The sequence below is a fragment of the Apodemus sylvaticus genome, chromosome 2, assembly GCF_947179515.1.
Source record: "Apodemus sylvaticus chromosome 2, mApoSyl1.1, whole genome shotgun sequence".
Taxonomy (NCBI): domain Eukaryota; kingdom Metazoa; phylum Chordata; class Mammalia; order Rodentia; family Muridae; genus Apodemus; species Apodemus sylvaticus.
In genome coordinates, this window is record NC_067473.1 from 52,557,490 (window position 1) to 52,578,385 (window position 20,896).

At 44.2% G+C, this 20,896-nt stretch overlaps 1 protein-coding gene across 1 annotated transcript in view; it reads left to right on the forward strand.

Annotated features, from left to right (window-relative positions):
• The first annotated feature begins 3,113 nt into the window (after positions 1–3,113).
• Positions 3,114–20,896, forward strand: part of Snd1 (staphylococcal nuclease and tudor domain containing 1) — a 407,737-nt gene continuing 389,954 nt past the window's right edge. The window contains exon 1 of the mRNA XM_052173319.1: positions 3,114–3,399. Coding sequence (XP_052029279.1) covers positions 3,322–3,399 — 78 coding nt within the window. The 5' untranslated portion in view covers positions 3,114–3,321. The remainder of the gene's footprint in view (positions 3,400–20,896) is intronic.

Consider the following 20,896-nt stretch of genomic DNA (forward strand, 5'->3'; position numbering starts at 1 on the left):
GGCATCAAGTGGCCTAGCCAGAGCACTGCTAGAGAGCTTGCCCTGCTGACCCAGATAAGGGAGAGCTGCTGGGTTGACAGGCTTTTCTCCCATCCAGGCCCAGATCCAGGGCTCTGAGATGGCCCACCCCCAACATCTATATCATCTGTGAAGGGCTGGGACTCATAAAAGGGCCAATGCCACTGATAGTCATGGGATCTCTATAACACAAGGCAACAATAGGATAACCGGGAGGAGTCCCCAGGAGGATCCAATATTGATGATGTCACAGAAGCCTCAGATCTTAAACCAGACAGATGGCTACTGTAATGAGAACTTGCAGTGAAGCTATGTGGACAGAAGGACATACTGTGGGACACTGTTCTCTCAGCCCCATACAGCTTCCATGACGAGATGCTTTCTATACTTTGTGGTTTGTTTGTGTGTTTAATTTACTTTTAATTTTGGATGGTTGCAAGGGCAAAGGGGTGGATATGAAGGGGACAAGGAGATGAGTAGGCCTGGGGTTCATGATCTGAATCTCACCAAGAATCAATAAAAAGTTAAAAACAAACAAACAGACAAAAAAAAAAAAAAAGAAAAGAAAGATTCTGGTAACAGACAGCAAGATTAAAATGTAATCACCTAGGTTGATAGTGTGTGATACAATAGTTACCAGCCATGTGTATTAATTAAACTTAACATTAAAACTTCACTTCCTAAAACCAAAACCAACCAAATAAAAAAAGCCGGGCTTGGTGGCACACGCCTGTAATTCCAGCACTCGGGAGGCAGAGGCAGGTGGATTTCTGCGTTCAAGGCCAGCCTGGTCTACAGAGTGAGTTCCAGGACAGCCAGGGCTACACAGAGAAACCCTGTCTTGGAAAAAAAAAAAAAAATCCAAAAATTCACTTCCTCAGTTGCATGTACAGTGCTGCAGGCTCTCATGAGCAACACCTGGCTGGTGCTCCCCATGTTGGATAGGACATGAGGAGAACATTTCATCACTGCAGAGTTCTAGACAATACTGATCCAGACTTTTCCCTATAAGTCGATATACACTAAAACTACAAAAGAGGAGGGTAAGTAGCTGGAAAGCAGTTCAGGGCCAGGCATGCTTTGCTAAGGAGCTGAATTCTGTCCTGAAGTTGAGGGATTAGCATGACTGGAAAGTGTATTATGGTAAGAACTCGGGTAATGGTATGGAGGACCGAAGTGTTAGATGGGCTGAAGCACAGAGACAGAGGCTCCTACACGGCGGTGGTTTTTCCCCCATAGGAAGCTTGTTAGAGAATTAAACTTCTTTGTCCAGGTTATGGATTCTATAAACGCAGGCAGAGGAAGAGGTAGGTTTGTCTACCAGAGAAACAGGTAGCCGCCTACGATAAGATTATGGGTGGTAGCCAGCTGAGTTCCTACCTTGACTCTATCCCATAAGATAGTGACCAGCATCGCTCACTAGGTTTTTTTTTTTAAGTTACATTTTTATGTATATGTTATATATATCTGTGTGTGTATGCAACTGTCACATGTCACAGTCTGCATGCTGGGTCAGAGGACAGCTCGCAGGAGTTGGTTTTCTCACTCAGCCACGTGGGTCCCAGGGTCTCAGGTCATCAGGCTTGTGGGCACTCAACTTTAACTGTTGGGACCATTTCCTGTCCACTTAAAAATAAACAGATGAAAAACAAAGCACCAATGTCCTCCTTTGAAGAAACAGACTGCATGTACTCTGTAGGCTTGTCCTAAGGGCTATCATACTCTGCAGGGAAAAGTACTTAACAGGGCAGTGTGTTCTGTGCATGTTCATGCTCCACATAATTTGGTTGTTAGGACTGACTAGTAGGATCAATGGTTGTGTAAAAATAGAAAATTAGTACAAGGGAAAAGAGCATTAACTGGCTGAGTAGGGGAAAGGACAGTAATTATGATTAGAAAATGAGATGTTTGGAATTACAGTTTCAAGTTCTTCAAACGTCCTGGAGAGTGGCTAAACTGTTGCAAAGGTGAAATTTACTAAAGACCACTTCCTGGAGCTGAGATACAGTGTACTGGGCAAACCCTCAATACTATGTAACCATAAAGACCCATTTTCTTTTTTGAATACGGTGAATTCATGGTATGGACTTGGAGATATAGGAAGATGCTGACCCCAAAACTTGACCCTGATTTGAGACATGTGTGCCTACTCAAACTTCTTAAAACAAGCTATGATGGAAGTAGTATCTTTAGTGTAGTCCAGATTTTATTATTAAATAATACATACAAGAGCCTGTGCTCTAAAATAGGGCACCCCAAGAACATAAATTCTCCCGCCTGAATAAGGTTTTCTGTCCCACCTCGAGCTGAGATCAGGAGTGAGTTAAGGAGTTGTCTCCCGCCCGGCCCTGGGATGGTAGATCCCAAGGCTTTTCCTAAGCTCAGTTGGAGCAGGAGGGAAGGAGTCGAAAAACGAGGCTATTCTCAGTGAGCAGGACGAGCCATCTTCTAAGAGTTGCTTATTACTTCCATCAACAAACATTAGTAGAACTCACAAGCACTAGACCCCACTGATACTCCGGACCGCAGGGAGATTCGCGGCCATATTCCGGATCAAGACTATCATCAGCAGGTTGCCCAGCGGCTGCGACTTTCAAAAGTTTCTTCTGTTTTGCCGAGGTGAAACGTCAGAACTCCGAGAGCAGTGGGATTCCTCCAGGACGGCCTCCATAGTTCCAGGACCCAAGCCCTTCTTGTCCAGTTCCGGTGTCCAGCTCCGGAACCTCTGGGTACACGTGGGCGCTTTGCCGCTTGAGAGGCGGGGCAGGAGCGGAACCGGGCTGGAGGGCGAGGCCGGCCCCGCCTTCGGGGCTCCCATGGCTCCCCGCGCCCCACGGCCAGATGCTGACGTGTCCTTTCCTTCCCACTACACCTCCCGACACCACCGTCTCAGACTTTCCCGGAAGTCCCGCCTCAAAACTATCCCGTCACCGCAAATCAGCTCTTTCAGCGCTTCCTGGAGCTCCGCAGCAGTTTCGGGACTAAGGGGCGGAGCTTCATGAACAGAGTGCCTATTGGCTTGAGTTCCAGCGGGTTCTGGACTCTAATTGGCTAGAGGATGGTGGCGCTCTGGCACGCTTGCGCGGCGAGTAGAACGTGTGGCGGCGGCGGAGATCGCGTCTCCTCTTTTGCTCCCAGTCCCGCTCCTGTTCCAGTGTGCGCCTGGTGCTTCTATCCAGCCCGCCGACGGCAGCTTGTCGCCCGCCTGCTCCTTGTCGCTGCAACCTCTCATCAGCGCCGACACCCACCCTGACACTTCCAGTTCGGTTGGCCGCCTCACTCGCTGCCTTTCCTGCTCCACACATGGCCTCCTCCGTGCAGAGCAGCGGCTCCTCCGGGGGACCCGCGGTCCCCACCGTGCAGCGGGGCATCGTCAAGATGGTGAGAGGCGGGACCCTGGACCCAGACCCCTCTGCTGCCCTGGAACAGGAGTCAGGCATTGGCTTCTTTTCTCTCCCGTCAGCCTGCATGGTCTCAGTTCGCTTTTTCTCTGCCCCTTCCTCACTCTCCACCTACTCTCCGAATCTTCACCAGGCAGAACCCGAACGAACTTCCCTTGACTTTTGCCTCCTGGGAAACCTGTCGGTGATTTGGTCACAGTGATTTTCGTGGTCGCGGCTTTCCGAGCCCCTGGCTGTTGACCAGAAGCAGGTCTATTACCGGTTCCTTAACGGAGATAGTTCACTGAGAGTTACTCCCATCCCCCGCTTTCTGTCCATTTTGACATATGCCGATTAGTTCGCAGTTTTTCTAGATGCTGACATCTTTTCCTCAAACTCCAGGAGTGCTTGGCTGTCACGAAGCTTCTCTTTTTCCATTGACTCTCACCTACTTAACTCAAAGTTTTCTCAACTCTTTCCCCCTTTTAGCTCTGCGTCTAGTTTCTAGGTCTGGAAGCTCCTGATTTTTGTGTAATTTTAAATTACAAATTTAGTCTGGCAGGGATCTTATACAAAGTAGCATTTCCTCATTTCCTAAGGACAGGGAGCCTGTTTTAAGGAGGGTAAGTAAGTAACTTGCCTTAAGGGCACATGGCGGTTTGGATCGGAGCCAATAGCAAGAGTCCAGGTGTTCTGATTCCCTGTGTGAGGCTCTTAATATAGATCTTGCTCACTTATCTTCGCTTTCTTCATTCTGAATTTTGAATTCCATCACCCCCACTTCCACATTAACTTGGTAGAATAAATCTGTTCTATTTCTTATATTGTTTCTCCCTTTACCCTCCCACCTCTTGAGATCTGACATTTCTCGTTAACAGATTTTTTTTTTTCTGATTGAGATGGCAGCGATCTTTTAGATTGCTTTTCATATTGTTAACTCCTGACTTTTCTCTCCAGAGTGGAAGATCCTTTTCTCCAAAGAGCCAGTTTTTAAAACATTTTTGGTTTTGCTGCCCGTTGTCTTTCACGGGATTAATATACTCTGCAGTGGGGACCGGTGCGATGGCTCAGTTCAGACCTGGTTTCAGATCTTCAGTACACACACAAGCTGGATATGGCTGTTCCATTGCCTGTAACCTCTGTGTTGTATGTGGCATAGACTGGTGGACCCTGGTCTTTGGCTGGTCCGCCAGCCTAGCTTGAAAATCTCACGCTTTAGGTACACTGAGAGAGACTTCTCAAGTGGGTGAAGAGCAATAGAGGAAGACACTGATGTTCTCCTGTGCGCCAATATCTTTGACCCTCTGCATGGGTTCTCAGGCACATGTTCCCTAACATGCACCTGCATGTGCACACACATGCTTGCTCGCTCTTTCTTTCTCTCTCTCTTTTTCTTTCTCTCTCTCTTTTTCTTTCTCTCTCTCTCTCTTTCTCTCTCTCTCTCTTTCTTTCTTTCTTTCTTTCTTTCTTTCTTTCTTTCTTTCTTTCTTTCTTTCTTTCTTTCATGTGATCACACAGTCACTCTCTTCAGACACACCAGAAGAGGGCATCAGATCCCACTACAGATGGTTGTAAGCCACAGTGTAGTTACTGGGATTTGAACTCAGAACCTCTGGAAGAGCAGTTGGTGCTCTTAAATACTGAGCCATCACCCCTGCCCGTAACCTCTGTGTTACATGCGGCATATTCTGGGGCTTGTGTGTGAGATTCTTGGGATATTCAATATTGCCCTTTTGCCTTTCTAGTTATAATCCAGACAATCAGAATTTGTTAGATTCAATGAGTAGGTAATTTCCAAGGTCCATGCTTTCTCTCTGAAATTTTGACTCTTGAAAGGATTTTCCTGAACTGCTTCCCCCTTCATTACCCTTTTCATTGGTACCAGTCTCTTCTTCCTTATAGGAACAGAGTATCACTTAGCTGTCTGCTGTGGTGCTAGTGGCCTGTAGTAGATTTTTTTTTTTAGTTTTCTTGCTAGGGCTTGACTTTTTCTTAAAGGTTTCCCTTTTGTAGGAAGGAAGCTGTAGGACACCTCCAGGGTATCTGGGTTCTCTGAGGTGACTTCCTTTTCACAGATGACGTCCCCTGTGGATACTGTATTATTAGCAGTCACTGTCACATCTTCAGCTGGGTTCTCTCTCACTTACGTCATCTAGAAAGCAGATGTCTAAGCTGAGGTTCTGATCCTCTAACTTACCCAAATAGGTAAGTTAGCCTATCAGAGGTCGAGCTGCAACTTAACTCAGGGCTGCCTGCCTCCACACATGCCATTGTAAACCGAGTGTAAGTCCTCTGAGTGTACGACTCCAGGGTATGACTTTGTGGCCTGAAGGGTGGGGCCAGTAATGCATGACCACAAATTACATGGGAAGCTGGCTGTAATTGACTTGAGAAAAGATTAGATGCTGTTCCAGGACTTGTTGGTCTCTGCTGTCGTGGTTGTGTGACTTCATTTAGTGCTTATGGTTGTTTTGTTGTATGGTCAGTAATTTGAGCAGTCTGTACAGGCATGGACTGCCACACGACCCACACGACCTGACCACATTGCAGGGCCTGGGTGGGTGAGTTCCCAGCAGCAGATTTGTGCCAGGTTTAGGAGCCTTGTCTGGAATGAAGAATGGACCAGTGGCAAATTGCCCCCTGAAGCTCTTCCACTAAGAAGAGTTGTATTTTCCTAGAGAGTAATCATTTCCAGTGGTATTAGGAACTGCTTTGTGAGAACCCTGCACAGGACACTCTCTTTTTTGCAGGAAAGAGAGCAAGACGCAGGCTGATAAGTTAGTGCCGCTTTCTTTGCAGTTTGGAAGGGTGCAGAAATTGGAACACCAAGTAAGCAAAGGCGTGCTTTTGAGTGGGAGCATTCATCTTCCTGTGGACTGGGCTGATCGGAGGGTCAGAAATGGTTGAAGGTGGAGCCTTTGCAGTGAGAAGGAATAGTTCTCTCTTCCCCTCTGACTCCTCCTCCTCTCTCTGGTGTTGTAGGGCTATAGAGAGTGTTTTTTCTGGTCCCTGAGAACTAAGTTTAAAAGACTTCTCTTTTAACTAGCATTTAAAACAATGACTGTTATGCCAGTGGCTGTGTGCACTGTCTGGCATTGGGGGAGAGTTTGTTCTGGAGTATCCTTAAGGAGGAAGTGGGCAGTAAGTTGACCCAAGCGTTTTGGGCCAGTCTTGCTAATAAAAGATTCTCAGGTTGAGGGAAAAATGAACACAGATTTCTGTGTTTTGAGTTGGGATAAGAGAAGATGCAGGAGGGTAAAATACAGCTTGGGTAATTAATGTCTCTGTCAAATCAGATTGCTATTTTTTTATTTTTTGGGGGGTTTTTGGATTTGGTTTTTTCGAGTCAGGGTTTCTCTGTATAGCCATGGCCGTCCTGGAACTCACTCTGTAGACCAGGCTGGCCTTGAACTCAGAAACTCACCTGTCTCTGCCTCCTAGAGTGCTGGGATTACAGGCGTGCGCCATCACCGCCCGGCTGTCAAATCAGATCTTATTCTTGAAAACCCCAGATGCTCTCAACTCTGGGTTTCTGTGACTGCTTCACTGGATTTCCCTTTAGCTATGACAGAATGTTGTCTACTGTTGTTACATAGGTCAACAGTCTATCACCCCATTGGTGGCTGCCTAGAAAAGGCTATTTTCTCTGGCTTTACTGACCAAGTTTCCTTTATGTACTGGGGACAGCACCTGAGGTAGACTCACATGAGAGCTTGGCTTTCACCGCTGTAGATGAGGCACATTCTTCAGCTTTCTTTGCCTGTTGACTGCAGACGTGGACGCAGTTGACCTTGCTGTGCTTTCGGAGTTGGAGGCCTAAAGGCTGAACCGTCCCACACTTACTCCATCTTAAGGGGAAAGGACCTGTACTGCCTGGTTGTGTGTCAGCTTGGCACAAGCTGGAGTTATCACAGAGAAAGGAGCTTCAGGTGAGGAAATGCCTCCATGAGATCCAGCTAATCCTGGGTTCTTTAAGACAGCAAGCTGAGCAAGCCAGGAGAAGCAAGCCAGTAAGGAACATCCTTCCAGGGCTTCTGCATCAGCTCCTACTTCCTGACCTGCTTGAGTTCCAGTCCTGACTTCCTTTGGTGATGAACAGCAATGTGGAAGTGTAAGCTGAATAAACCCTTTCCTCCCCAACTTGCTTCTTGGTCATGGTGGTTGTGCAGGAATAGAAACCCTAAGACCCTTTGTCAGTCTTCATGGTTTTATACATCAACTCTGTTTCTCAGTGTTGACTAAGACAAAGGGACACCTAAAAGGCAGAGTGAGTGACCATAGTTTTCTATATCCATAGGAATCATGCTGCCAATTTGTTGGAAAGGGTAAATTTCCTCTCAGGTAGCTTTTTGGAAATTTCTTTGAAGTGTTACCTGTAGGTGATTCTTCCTATAATTCAGTTTATTATACTTAGGTATATTTTAGCCATCTGAGCTAAGAGGATGTTTCTTTTGAGATTTGAATGGGGACAGATTGGTCTGTTTGTGATGTTGGCTTGCTTGTTGTTGTTGTTGTTGTTGTTGTTGTTGTTGTTGTTGTTGTTCTTCTTCTTCTTCTTCTTCTTCTTCTTCTTCTTCTTCTTCTTTTCTCCTCCTCTTCTTTCTTTCGTTTTTTTTTAGACAAGAGTCCTGTAGCCCAGGCTGTTTTCAAACTCCTGTCACCTCAGACTACCAGTCCTCCTGCTTCCACCTCGCTAGTGTTGGGATTATAAGCTTTTGACTTTCTTCTTTGTGTATGTGCTTATTTTATGTAGGGACAAACAAAATGTGCTTAAGCTACTTAAAATATCCTTATTTACCATTCAAAAGTATAAGGTAGCTGTAGAACGATCTCTTAGAGGGACCATGGACACAGAAGTAGAATAAGCTAGACTTCCCTGGAGAGAAGTTATGCACGGCAGCTTTCAGTCAAGATCAGTAAAGGAACACGAAGTTATTCTTGTGTCTTGAACACTTTCTGAAATCTTTCAGTGAAAACGAAGCATCCATCTGGTTCCATTTACGCTGACAGTAGTGCTGCCATGTAACTAAATAGACAGAATAAGAAATAATCATATTTCTTTTTTTTTTTTTGAGACAGATGTCACTGTGAAGCACTATGGTGACCAGGCTGGCCTCAATCTTTTGGCAGTCCTGCTTTTAACCTCCTGAGAGCTGGGCATGTGCCCCTGTGCCCCTGTGCCGGCTTTACCATGGTTCTTCTTCTGTTGAACTGCTATTTATTGCACATCTGCTGCTTGTCAAGCTCTGTCTGCTCATTGGGTTCCTATCTTGTGGCTCATGGAAGAGTCTGGAAAGAAGGGAATAAGTAAGCATGGTAAGAGAGGAGAGCGAATTCACATAGTGACCAGAACAGGGTGGTTGGGAGCAAGGAAGGGTTGATTCCTTTAAATAGTGTGCTTAGGAAAGAATTCCCTCAGTTGGCGTTTGCACTGAGATGTGGACATCAAAGAGCCAACCAGAGGGAAGTGTTTCCAGTAGACGGAACGACAGATGCAGAGCCCGTGGGGGTTCCACTGATCACTGTTCTTCAGTGTTTTTATAGTAGTTCTTCAGTCTCTTTCAGTTCAGTATCCACACAGATGATGTGGATTTAGCATAATGTGTGTTTAAGGGTGATAAAAGGAGCAGTCAGTAGGGGTAGTCATTGCTCCAGTTCCCTGGTGAGATCAGTAACTTGATGGGCTACTGAATATAAATGTATGGAATGAGCAGCTTGCGGGAAATATCTTTGTTTTAGTTATGTGTTTGTTTTAGGACCAAGAGTCAGGCTTTTCTGATGTCTTATGAGTTAGTCCTGTATTTCCAAGACTTCCCTTGATGGGTATATGGATAGAAATAAAAGCCAACGCAGACTCAATTAAGAGTTAAACGGTGTCTGTAACTGTCAGTGTATGTGTTCTAAGTAGGTTCAGCAAGAGTTTAGTAGTGTCTGTCACTGCTATTTTGTTAGCATTGTTTTTTCATGGTGTTGGATGCTGCTACAGATTGCTTTCAGTACTCTAACCTAGTAAGCTTAGCTGTTAGTGTCAGCAAAGAGTGTAGTGTCGCATGCCTCAGCTCAAGCAAATGCTGGTGCTGCTGGTGTTGCTGGTGGGATGGGTGGTGGGGGAGCTTGTTGGAGCACAGCTGGGCTCATTAGGCTGGCTGGGTTTGGGCTTTGAAGGCCAGTGGCAAGTGCTTGTGATAACTGGACAGATGACTCAATGAAGTTGATATGCTACCTTACAGGAACTGTGATATGAGGCTATTTTAGTTTCGACTTTAATGTTAAAAAGAGAAGTTTGTCTTGATTTTTAAAAATTACAAAGGGGTTCTGTGTTCTGGTGTACACTCACTTCATAGCACAGGCTAGCTAGCAAGGTGGTTTTTTTTTTCCCCACTTGGAAGCCATGTAGCGTGACCCAGGTTGCCCTTGAACTTGTGATTCTTCTTTCTCAGCCTGCTGAGTGCTGGAATCGCAGGCCTGGAGCCTGTGGGTTGCAGCACTTTGCTCAGGTCTTACTGAGGGGACGAGGCTTTTCAGTGTTGCTGGAGATGGGTACATACCCACTTTTTGTTGCTACTTCCTCTCTTGGGAGATTGACATATGCTTTTTGTTTTTACAGCAGAAACTGATGCTGAATCACAGTCTGTGAGCGTTGGATGCAGATGGAGAGTTGTGGGATTGCACTTACTTTCAGTGAGCCTTAATGTGATAGTTAATGTTGTGTTTTTCTCACTTTAGCTTTAATGATTCAAAAATGAACAGTAGCTTCAGTTGGCTTTTATGTTTGAAATTAGGAAGTTGGGCAACTTGTAGGAAACTTAATGAAAGTTTTGGTTTCATTTTCAGGTGCCATTTTTAAAAAGTGTGTGTGGTGTGTGTGGTGTGTTGGTGTGTGTGGTGTGTGTGGTGTGTATGTGGTGGGGTGTCGGAGGAGAGAGGGAGGAGAGCTCGTTGGCCTGGGAGCCAGGAGACCAAAACTTTGCCTTCGTGCATTTGTTTTGGTTTCTCTTTGGGTAAGACTTTAGACTCAATTTACCTCTAGAGTGACTCACTGTTTTACACATCTTCTGGTCCCATAAAGCTGTGATTATGCCGGAAGCAGTTACATTTTCTTCAGGCACACTGAAACAAGGCTGAGAAATAGAATGCCTTTTGGCAGGCTTGACTGAACTGTGTTTATCCCACAAGAAGCATGCTTTTTGTTGTCTGCTTTTCTGTAACAACAACAACAACAACCAACTCATTTTGGAGGTGGATTAGTTGAAATACAGTTTTTTAGTATGGAAGATTAAAGAATGTGAATTATACTAGCCTGTATGACTAGAAGGTAGTGTGGTTAGAGATTGGGTAGAGTGAGGGAGGGGCTGGCTGTTCCGTCATCAAGATAACGTGTGAATGTTGCTTCTGAGTGGGCTGTATCCATTCAGTCCCCAGCTATTTCTGAATGCTTTCCCATTTTCCTGGAGCAGTAGGCCTTGATTTGTGAAGGTAAGGAGAAGTGGGGGCTTGAGCAAGTGACTCATGGGAAGAGTGCTTTGTCTCATTCTTAACTGAGGGACTCTGAGTGCTGCTGTTCTGCCTGGTGGTCAGCTTTGATTTTTCTAGACATTTTCCACTTTGATTTTATGTATAGGAATTATTTTTATCTATGTATTCTTGTCCTTGGGATTGACCCTGAGTCATGTATGTTGGCTCGGAATGCCTACCTTGAGGTACATTAACAGCACACCTTCATCTGTCTATTCCTAGTACTTCCTGTCATGGTTTCTTTTCACTTTGTTCGTTGTTCTTATTATTGTTTATTTACTTAACCTCACTATGTTGTCCAGTCTGTCATGTCCCAATGTGGACATGGATACCCATAATCATGGGTTTTGGGAAGATGCCACCTTGCTGGATTTCAGTTTTTGTTTTTAAATAGAAAAACTTTCTTAAATCCTTTCAAGAGTAGATCCCAAGCTAGAGAAGGGATCTCCTGGTTTTCTAACCAAGGTGGTTGTGTGGGGACTACCTGGGAGAGCTACTGAGTTAGCATCTGGGAGAGGCCTGAGCGTTTGCTTAGGAAAGCCAGGCGTTCCTGTGTGATTGTGAGAGGTTCTTTTGGGACAGGGCTGGGCCTAGCATTCGGGTCCCATGCTTTGTCTACCTTCTGAACTGTTGTATGCAGTGGAAGGTGTAGGGCACATGGTTGGTGAAGTGCACTGGACTGTTGTATACAGTGGAAGGTGTAGAGCACATGGTTGGTGAAGTGCACTGGACTGTTGTATACAGTGGAAGGTGTAGGGCACATGGTTGGTGAAGTGCACTGGACTGTTGTATACAGTGGAAGGTGTAGGGCACATGGTCGGTGAAGTTGTATACAGTGGAAGGTGTAGGGCACATGGTCGGTGAAGTGCACTGGACTGTTGTATACAGTGGAAGGTGTAGGGGACATGGTCGGTGAAGTGCACTGGACTGTTGTATGCAGTGGAAGGTGTAGGGCACATGGTCGATTAAGTGCACTGGACTCTTGTATACAGTGGAAGGTGTAGGGCACATGGTTGGTGAAGTGCACTGGACTGTTGTATGCAGTAGAAGGTGTAGGGCACATGGTCGGTGAAGTGCACTGGTGGGGCTCAGTATGCCAGGGTTTATGAGGGAAGACAGAGAATTCTCTTTTGGCATTGGTTTTGATGGCTCCCAGGACACTGCATTGGTTTTAATCAATTCAATATTGGGCTTTCATCAGGGTCCATTCACAGTGGCTGTCAGATCAGATTCTAGGGTCACCACTGACAGCTGAGAAGTTGTTTTATATGCCTGACTTAGGCCATATGCTCCTTTTAACACTCATCTGCCACTTTTCCTCGTATTTGCATAGATTCCTGAGATTTTCCTATCACTTGGCACTGGTACCCTGGCACATTATTGCTACAGAATTCTTTAGTTTCATTTACCCATATGACAACTTTGAGTTCCTCACTTTCTGTTCTTGGAACCTGGAAATCCCCTCTCCTTTTTTTTTTTTTCTTTTTCCTTCTTTCTGTTTTTTCTCCCCAACCGCCTTTCAGAGGGTATCTTTTATCCCAGGCAGTACTGAGGATAACCTTGAACTTTGGGTCTTGTTTCTTCGAACCACTCAAGGTTTGTGTAGTGCTGGGGATCAAACCCTGGGTTCATGCATGCTTGTAAGCACTGTGCCACCAAGCCATAGTCCCAGCTCCTCCTTCCCTCCCTCCCTCCCTCCCTCCCTCCCTCCCTCCCTCCCTCCCTCTCTCCCTCCCTCCCTCCCTCCCTCTATCTATCCCTCCATCCATTCTTCCTTTTTGTTTGAGATAGGAGTTTTCTGTATAGTCCCTGGCTGTTCAGGAACTTGCTCTGTAGACCAGGCTAACCTTGAACTCAGAGATGCATCTGCCTCTGCTTCAATGCTGGACTCAAAGGTGTGGCCATCATACCTGCCTTTATTCCTGAGAGCCTCTCTCTGTCTCAGCTGTAGAGGGTAGGGCCAATACCTGGGATTTAGTAACTGCTTTGTCAGTCACTTGATGATATTGAATGTTTTAATGTTTCAGTCCCTATAGATCAAGGGGACCTTTTGGAGTTTTGCTGTTACCAGCTTTATCTGTAGAGAGCTTTGTGACAAGGAAAAGTTAGGACTTCCTAACTTACAGTGACTGACAGATCAGATCTATCTTGTTCTTGCTGGTAGGCACACAGGTCCTCTGCTTTTTCCTTTTCTTGGCTAAGAAGGTGGAAGTATGTGACTATTGTGACATAACTGTCTATATTTCTCAACATGACCCTCCTAAAATCCTTGTAATTTGGGACCTGTGAGATGGCTCAGCAGATAGCAGCTCTTGTTGCCATGCTTGATGACATGAGTTCGATCCCAAGTCCCATATGGTGACAAAAGAACTGACTTCTGCAAGTTGTCCTATGACTACTACACTTTCACACACAGTTAGAATATGAGAGAAAACATTTGTTAGTTGTCTGAGTCTACCCTGTTTTGCTTAACATAATAACTTCTAGTTCCATCTACTTTCCTCCAGATGTCATGATTTTAATTTTATTTTTTTATGGCTGAGTTAAATTCCATTGTGTATATAATTCACATTTTCCTTAGCCATTCATTTGTGGATGTGTAGGTAAACTGGTTCCATTTCTTAGAATAGAGCAGCAATAAATGTGAATGTGCAAATGTTTGTGTGGTGTGTTGACTTAGAGTCATTTGGGCATGTAATTAAGAGTGGTATATCTGGGTCATACAGTGCTTTGAAGAACCTATATACTGATTTCCAAGATGGCTCCACAAGTGTCCCACCAGATGTGGATAAGGGTTCTCTCTCCATATCCTGTCTACCATTTTTTCCCTTGTTTTCTTTTTGAAAAAGATTTATCTTCATTTATGTGATGTGTGTGTGTGTGTGTGTGTGTGTGTGTGTGTGTGTGTGTGTCTGGGCATGTGTGTGCTGGGGCTCTGGAGGTCAGAAGAGGGTGTCAGATATCCTTGGAACTAGAGTTACATACAGACTCTCTGTGGGTGCTGGAGCTAAACATCTTTGCAGGAATAAGCAAATACTCTTAACTACTGAGCCATTTCTCCAGAATCCCTTACCCACCTTTGATACAGGATCTCATGTAGCCTAGGCTGGTCTTGAACTAGCTATGTAGCTGAGTTTCCTGCTGGGTTTTGTTGCTAATTTCAAGGGAAGAGAAATATGTTCAATCATCAGAAATATTCTGCGCACCTCAGAATGGTATGGTACTTCAGAACTATGTAAAGACACTGTAGTCTACCCAAGACTGCTGGGCTTCCTTGTCTTGGCATGGGTATTAGTAATGACCTGATGGCCTGATCAGAGTGATAGCGGGAATGGCTGCACCAGTCAGCACAGGGAGCCAGGAGAGTGAGCGGTGGTGTAGCTCCTGGAGAGCAGCATGAACAAGAGAGGTGGGCTCTGAGACGCCGAGATGACGTGATAGAAGGAGGGTTGTATGGGCTCAACAGCCCGGCTCTGTGTGATTCTGGCTAAAGCTTTGCTTGAGAGGTTTTGCTGCCTGCCTCATGCAGTTACTGCTAACTGGCAAGAAGTTAGTACCTTGGTTTGTAGTGGAAAGAGGAACTTGTGAATTTAAATGTCCATGGTTTTCTGAGAAGTAAAATGAGTTGGGAAAAGTCACATGTTAGTTTTGGTTGGTTTGAAAATGTCTTTCCAGAGAAGGTGGTGTAAGGGACAAATGTCTTGACAGAGGTAAAGGACAAAAGATAAAGGGCAGGTGAGCTGGTGGAGCACTCGGAGGAGAGCAATCTGGACTCATGCAAAGCTGAGGGATTTATCTAAAGACCAAGAGTGGCTGGAAGTTTGTTGTTAGAAAAAAGGAAGAGGAAGAGGCTTCAAAGCTATTGCTTCCAGTACTTGAAATACACTTGTGTGATGTCAGCCAAATATTCAACCTTATGAATTCTGTCCCAGGAGGTTCATTGTCTTACAGCCTTAATACCAGGAACATTTTTAGTTGGGCAACCACCCAAGGCATAATCATTGTGCCAAGGAAAATTTATCTGTTTACCCATTAGGGGATTGTCCTAGGCTTTAATGAGAAAAATAGTGTATGCTATTCCTCTATGTATATTGCAAGGTAGAGACCAGAACCTGGGTCCTGGGGTCCCACTGGGATCTGTTATTCTGTATGCAGTAATTACTTGCATTATTGCTCTTGGCAGGTGAGGCCTTTTACAGCCCAGAGGCCAGGAGGCTGCTTCTATTACTTAAAAGCTAAGTTACCTTGTTAAACTCCTCTCTGGTGAGAGCTTTAGAATCTCTCTAGACCTCCTATGGGCTCTCTCTAGGGTACAGGTTCAGCACAGGTTAAGGCTGCCCTGCCTTTGTATAATTAGTCATAGGCATTCTAGCTCTGAATAAAGATTTTAATTGAATTCTTAGGAGTTCTTTAAAAAATTGAGTATGAGCATGTCTAGGAGAAGCCAGGAATGGCGTTAAAGGGCAAGAGACTTGTATTTTTATTCCTTTCTGACACTCTGCCTTGGACTGAAGAGTAAAAAGAATCCTGGGATGACATGCTAATTCATCATTAAAAGACTGGCAGGTCTATCGTAGGTTTGTGATTATACTTTATTTTGAAGTCTAAAGTTGATAATCAGCATTTCAAATACGAAATGTTTTCAAATAACCTCAAGATTAAACTTTTGTAGATAACATACAAGTTAATGTATTTCTTCGTTTATTGTATTATGAACCCTGCGCATAAAGCAAAAATAAGCATTTGGTGTTCTTGAGATGATTCATTGAGTAATGTGTTCGGTAATCTAATGTCCTTTAGTGCACACAACTTCACAGAAACAACAGTAAATGCATGGACTTTGAATTCTCTATCATATCACTGGTGTCTCTGGTCTGTTCATTTGGTTCACAGGTCCTCTACCCCCATTCAGTCACTCTGATGGTTGGCTGTTCTGTGCAGTACATTTTGCTCAGGGACAGGATGAGGGCAGTGCTGTGACTGAGAAATTAAGAGATGCCTGATGTGGCTAATAACAGTAGCTTTTCCCTCTGCTGCCTTGGATTGGGAATTGCTACTGCACTTGCTTTTGCATGTGGCCCCTGGAATTGGGAGGGGGGTGAATTAAATACACAGACATGGGGACTCAATTAGCTGATGAGTCATGGAATGGCATTCCAGGTTTTTTACCTTTGCTCACCATCGTTGACTTGTCCTGAAGTCAAAGTTTCTTTGCCCAACAGGAACACTTTTGTTGCTTTGCAAAGATGACCATAATATTTGGAGAACTACCTACTGCACTTGGGTGATGGTACATAATATCATGAGGAATAAATCTTCAACTTTTGCTATATATATGTGCCAGCAAGGAATTAGTTCTGAAAGAACCTTGGACATTCATTCAAAGTCTAGTGAGCAAGATCATGGTCCCTTATTACAATGAACAGTATAGGCCGAGCTTGTTTACTCCAGAAAGTATTCTAAAGGGAAAAAGCCCCCAAACACTTTCCCCTTTTTCTGTTCTTAGACTGAATATAGAACCTTCTTGGGACAGATGTGTGGGTTATTTCCCACACAGCAAGTATTTTTTTCCCCACAGAAAACACCAAGAAGATATCTTAATTCATCTCTGACATGTTTACCTGGAGATAATGTCTGGTCTCACGATGCTCATTTTTCAAGAGACTCCTTAGGTACCAATTCCAAGTTCTAGGTTGTGACTTGTACTCCCAACCAACTACAGGCCTCTTCCCTGTCAGTAATTTGCTAAGACATCGCATGGAACCTGTAGACACATTTACTGGTTTGTTAGAGATGCTACTGTAGTGGACACATCCAGGTGAGGAAGAGGGCATCCAATTTCTTAAGACTGGAAGTATAGATGGTTGTGAGCTGACATGTTGATGCCAGAATTTAACACAGGACTAATGGAAGAGCAGCCAGTGCTCCTAACTACTGAGCTATTATCTCTCCACACCTGGCTTTTTACATTGATGTTGGGATCTGAACTCTGGTCCTCATGCTGGCACACTCTACTAACAGTTTTGGTTTTTTCGAGACAGGGCTTCTCTTTGTAGCCCCAACTGTCCTGTAACTCACTCTGTAGACCATGCTGGCCTCAGACTTAGAGATCCTCCTGCCTTTGCCTCACAAATTCTTGGATTAAAGGCGTGCACCATCACCTGGTTTCTAGTAACCTAGTAACCTTTTGAAGGTGGAATCTCATGCCCAGGTCTAGTCAAGGATAACTGGACTTTTCATCGTCCCAAGTGAGTACAGCCACACTTGCTGATCAAACCTAGGGCTTACCAACTGAGTTATGGTCGCAGCCATTTAATTCATTTATTTGTAGAATTTAGTCATCATCACCATTTCCTTAGGTTGGTTCAAAGTTGTCATCTTTTATTCATTTGTCTTTCATGGGATCTGGCCATATCCTGAGGCAATGACAAGGCTCTATTCTAAATTACCTCAGGGGGGCTAGCAAGATTGCTCAGTGGTTTAAGAGCCCTGGTGGTTCTTCCAGTGGGTTCAATTTCAAGTACATACAAGTGTCTGTAACTTTAGTTCCAGGGCATGTGTGACCCAATCTGGCCTCTAAGGGCATCAAGGATGCATGGTACACAGACATACATGCAGGCAAAACACTCATATACGTAAAATAAGAATAAATCTTAAAAACAAAAACAAAACCCTAAAGGGTCTGTATTGTGTTCTATTATGAGCAGTAGGCTCAATTTTGCATTTAAGTCTAAGGATGGGAAGGTGGGGCTGGGATTTGAGTTTATGGGAGACTGACCCAGCTTCTTTGGTGGTGGCCTAAGCTTGCTTGTTTCTTTCCTCTCAGTATCCCCCATGTGTGTGTTCTGTGCCCACTCACTCATGTTTCTCAGTGAGTTGCAAGGTTAAAATAAACACTATTACTTTTTTGCTGTCAGTTTAGACATTTAGAAACACTTTCATTATCATAGTATTTGCATATAAGCTTTGAGTTGTAGATCTGAGAGATTCTTGTCTACTAATGAAGAACAAATACAGAAATCATGGGGAATATAATTAGAGTAGAAATGATAGCATTTGCTCAGATACCAAGTATTCCCTTCAGACACGGGAAGTGACTGAAGAAAGCGGAAAGACAAATGAATATTGAACAGTTAATTAGGAGATTCTTCAAAGTGGTCAGGGATATAGATTTGAGTGGTTTCTGTTGAAAATAGAGTAGACTTGACAGCTCACAGGAAATAAATCAATTGAGTGGTTGGAAATGAGTTAGCCAAGACATTCTTGAAGGAGGTAACAAGGGAAATTGGGCATCTGATAAGAGCACCGAGGGAAGTCACTGGAGAGAGCAGCGCCAAAAATAACACTAACTTCTTGGGGAGAATGAAGTGATGCTGAGCAAAGCTGTTGGAGGCAGAGGCAGAGGCAGGGGGCTGGATAAGGGTGAGCCCCTGGGGATTGAGGATCCAAAGAGGCAGCTACATCCTTCATGCTGAGGGAGTGGGGGCTTTAGAGAACATTGTGCTTCGTAAGTTATTTGCTGGAGAAGCAGGTGTGAGTGTTACTTTCCTCTTAGGGTTTGTTAACTTCTGCAAAAATTCTCTAAAGTTATGAATTGTTTAAGTACAATCATGTCTTAATGGTTTTTGTTCTTGCTTTCTAGAGTCCAGTATGGAATATAATATTAACAATAAAAACTTAGTTTCTTTGATCTCATTCTGTGCTCTGAGCCTACCCTGGTGAACAGGGTTGACACACACAGTCCTTTGCACTCACAGAAATGGCCACCTAGAAGAAGTCTAAAGCCAAACAGTTACCCGCTGATTCCATGTTGTCTTGAGGTCCATGGGTGAGGAGTGCAGAGCTTCAGACTTGGGAAGGCTTCTCTGAGACTCAACTCTGCTTGCCAGAGAATTACCAGGCCAGAGACTTAGGTGGGAATTAGTCTCAAACTTCACTATTCATGCCAGTCACCCGGGGATCCTGTTAAAATGCAGATTCTGATTCATTAGGTCTGGTGCAGTGTGAGGATCCACATTTCTGAAAAATGTGGAGGTATCACTGGTCTGTAATCTCCTGCAGAGACTTTCTGAGCATCCTCACCTTGGTCATTTATTCTTCAGCATCTGTTAAAAGGTGATGGGGTTCAACAAAGCCAGTTTTCATTCTCTTTACTCTTTGGTCTTGGGCATTGCAGTGATAGACTCAAATTGATTAGCACTTGCAAAATGTGGCTGGTTTTGTAATAAAGACTCTTCTTGTTCCTCTACTGTTTATTTTTGACTATTATTTGTTTTATGTGTATGGATGTTTTGCTTGCAGGCATGTTTGTGCACAGCATAGCTGTCTGATGCGCTTAGAGGCAAGAAGAGAGGATCCAGTTCCTTGGGACTGGAATTATAGGTGGTTGTGAGCTGCCCTGTGGATGCTGATCTTATGTTAATGAAAATACGTAGTTTCCTTGGTCCTTTACTGTAGATAGCACACATTTGTAGACAACACGTAAGGTGCTGGGGCAGGAATAGAAAATCTTAGGGAAAAAAGAAAATACTGTTTTGTAGTAAATTAACAGTGTATCTCTTTCTGCATTTCTTCAGATGTTTAGATTAGAGCTCATCGCCCTGGTCCCCCAAGTGATGTTTACAGCTGTCTCTCCCTGGCTTGGTCCTTGTATTAGTTACCTTTTTATTGCTGTGATAAAATAACCATGATCAGTGAAATGTATACAAGAGTTTATTAAAGTTTCTAGTTCCAGAGGGATGAGAGTCTCTTATGACCAGCAAACTGCAGGCATGGCATCAGGGAACTCCTGTCTTAAATGGTGTGCACAAGCAAGAAACAGTGATCAAGAACTAGGAGTATCTTGTCTTTAAACTGTCAAAGCCTGCCTCAGTGACACACTTAATCCAGCAAGGCCACACCTCCTAAAACTATCCAAACAGCACCACTAACTGGGACCACACATTCAAATGCCTGAGACTACGTGGCATTTGTCATTCAAAGCATCATAGGCCTTGTTCTTGCTAATCTCTACCAAGATTGCAAATCTTCACTTAAACCAAAAATCTAGAGAGCATCCTTGTTTTTGACAAAAAGCTCTTAATTACTGTAATTCTGAATTTGATGAAGTTTTTCCTAAAACTTGTGATACTAATAGTGAAGTCTGACATTCAAAATATGCAGCCTCATTCTTTTGTATTTTATGTGTTTAAAAGAACACCCAGTAGATGACTGCTTATGGAGAAAAGGGGATCGTCCTAGAACTCAGGTCTTCTTTGGGGCCATAATATTGAGCACCATATTCAGGGACAGTTTGAATTCTCTGACCTGAAAACCTCTTTATTTCATTTGGAAGAACTTGATGCAGTGAGTGGATCCCAGTTAAAGTGATGGGACATGGGACGGCTCTGTAGTTTGTACCTTGTGACTAGAAGGAAGATGTGTGTCAGTGTGAGCAGTGGGTAAGGGGTCAGCTGTTACACAACCACCCGTGAGCGCTAGTCCTAAGGATGTGTGCCTGTTTTGGAATGTTTGCGTGTTCTTGTACCATTAAGTGGTTATATCTTGCTAGAGAGGTCAGTATTATAACATTTACCACTGGTAATGCCACTGATGGCTTTTCTTCCTCAGTGGCCTGCATAGGACCATTGGTGGTATGAAAGCTAGCCATCAGGGAGGAAGGTCTTAGGTTCAGGTCTAGGTCAGGGTTCGAGTTTTCAGCTTGATTTCTGTCTGTCCTACAGCCAAAGTATATCGACGAGCATGATCTGGGGATTTTGGTGCCCCATTGACTAATAACTCATAGGGAGTTATCCCATGCTGGGCACTAAAATATACATTTAGTGACTGACCTTTGTCTTCTGGAAGAAACAATGTCCGTCAATGCAGGGATACCTGCTTTCAAATCAGGTGTGCTATGTGAGCATTTTTCACTGGCCCAGCAAAATAAAATATATCCTTAGTTTTGATTAACCTACTTCTTCTACTTAGTTTTTTTTTTCTTT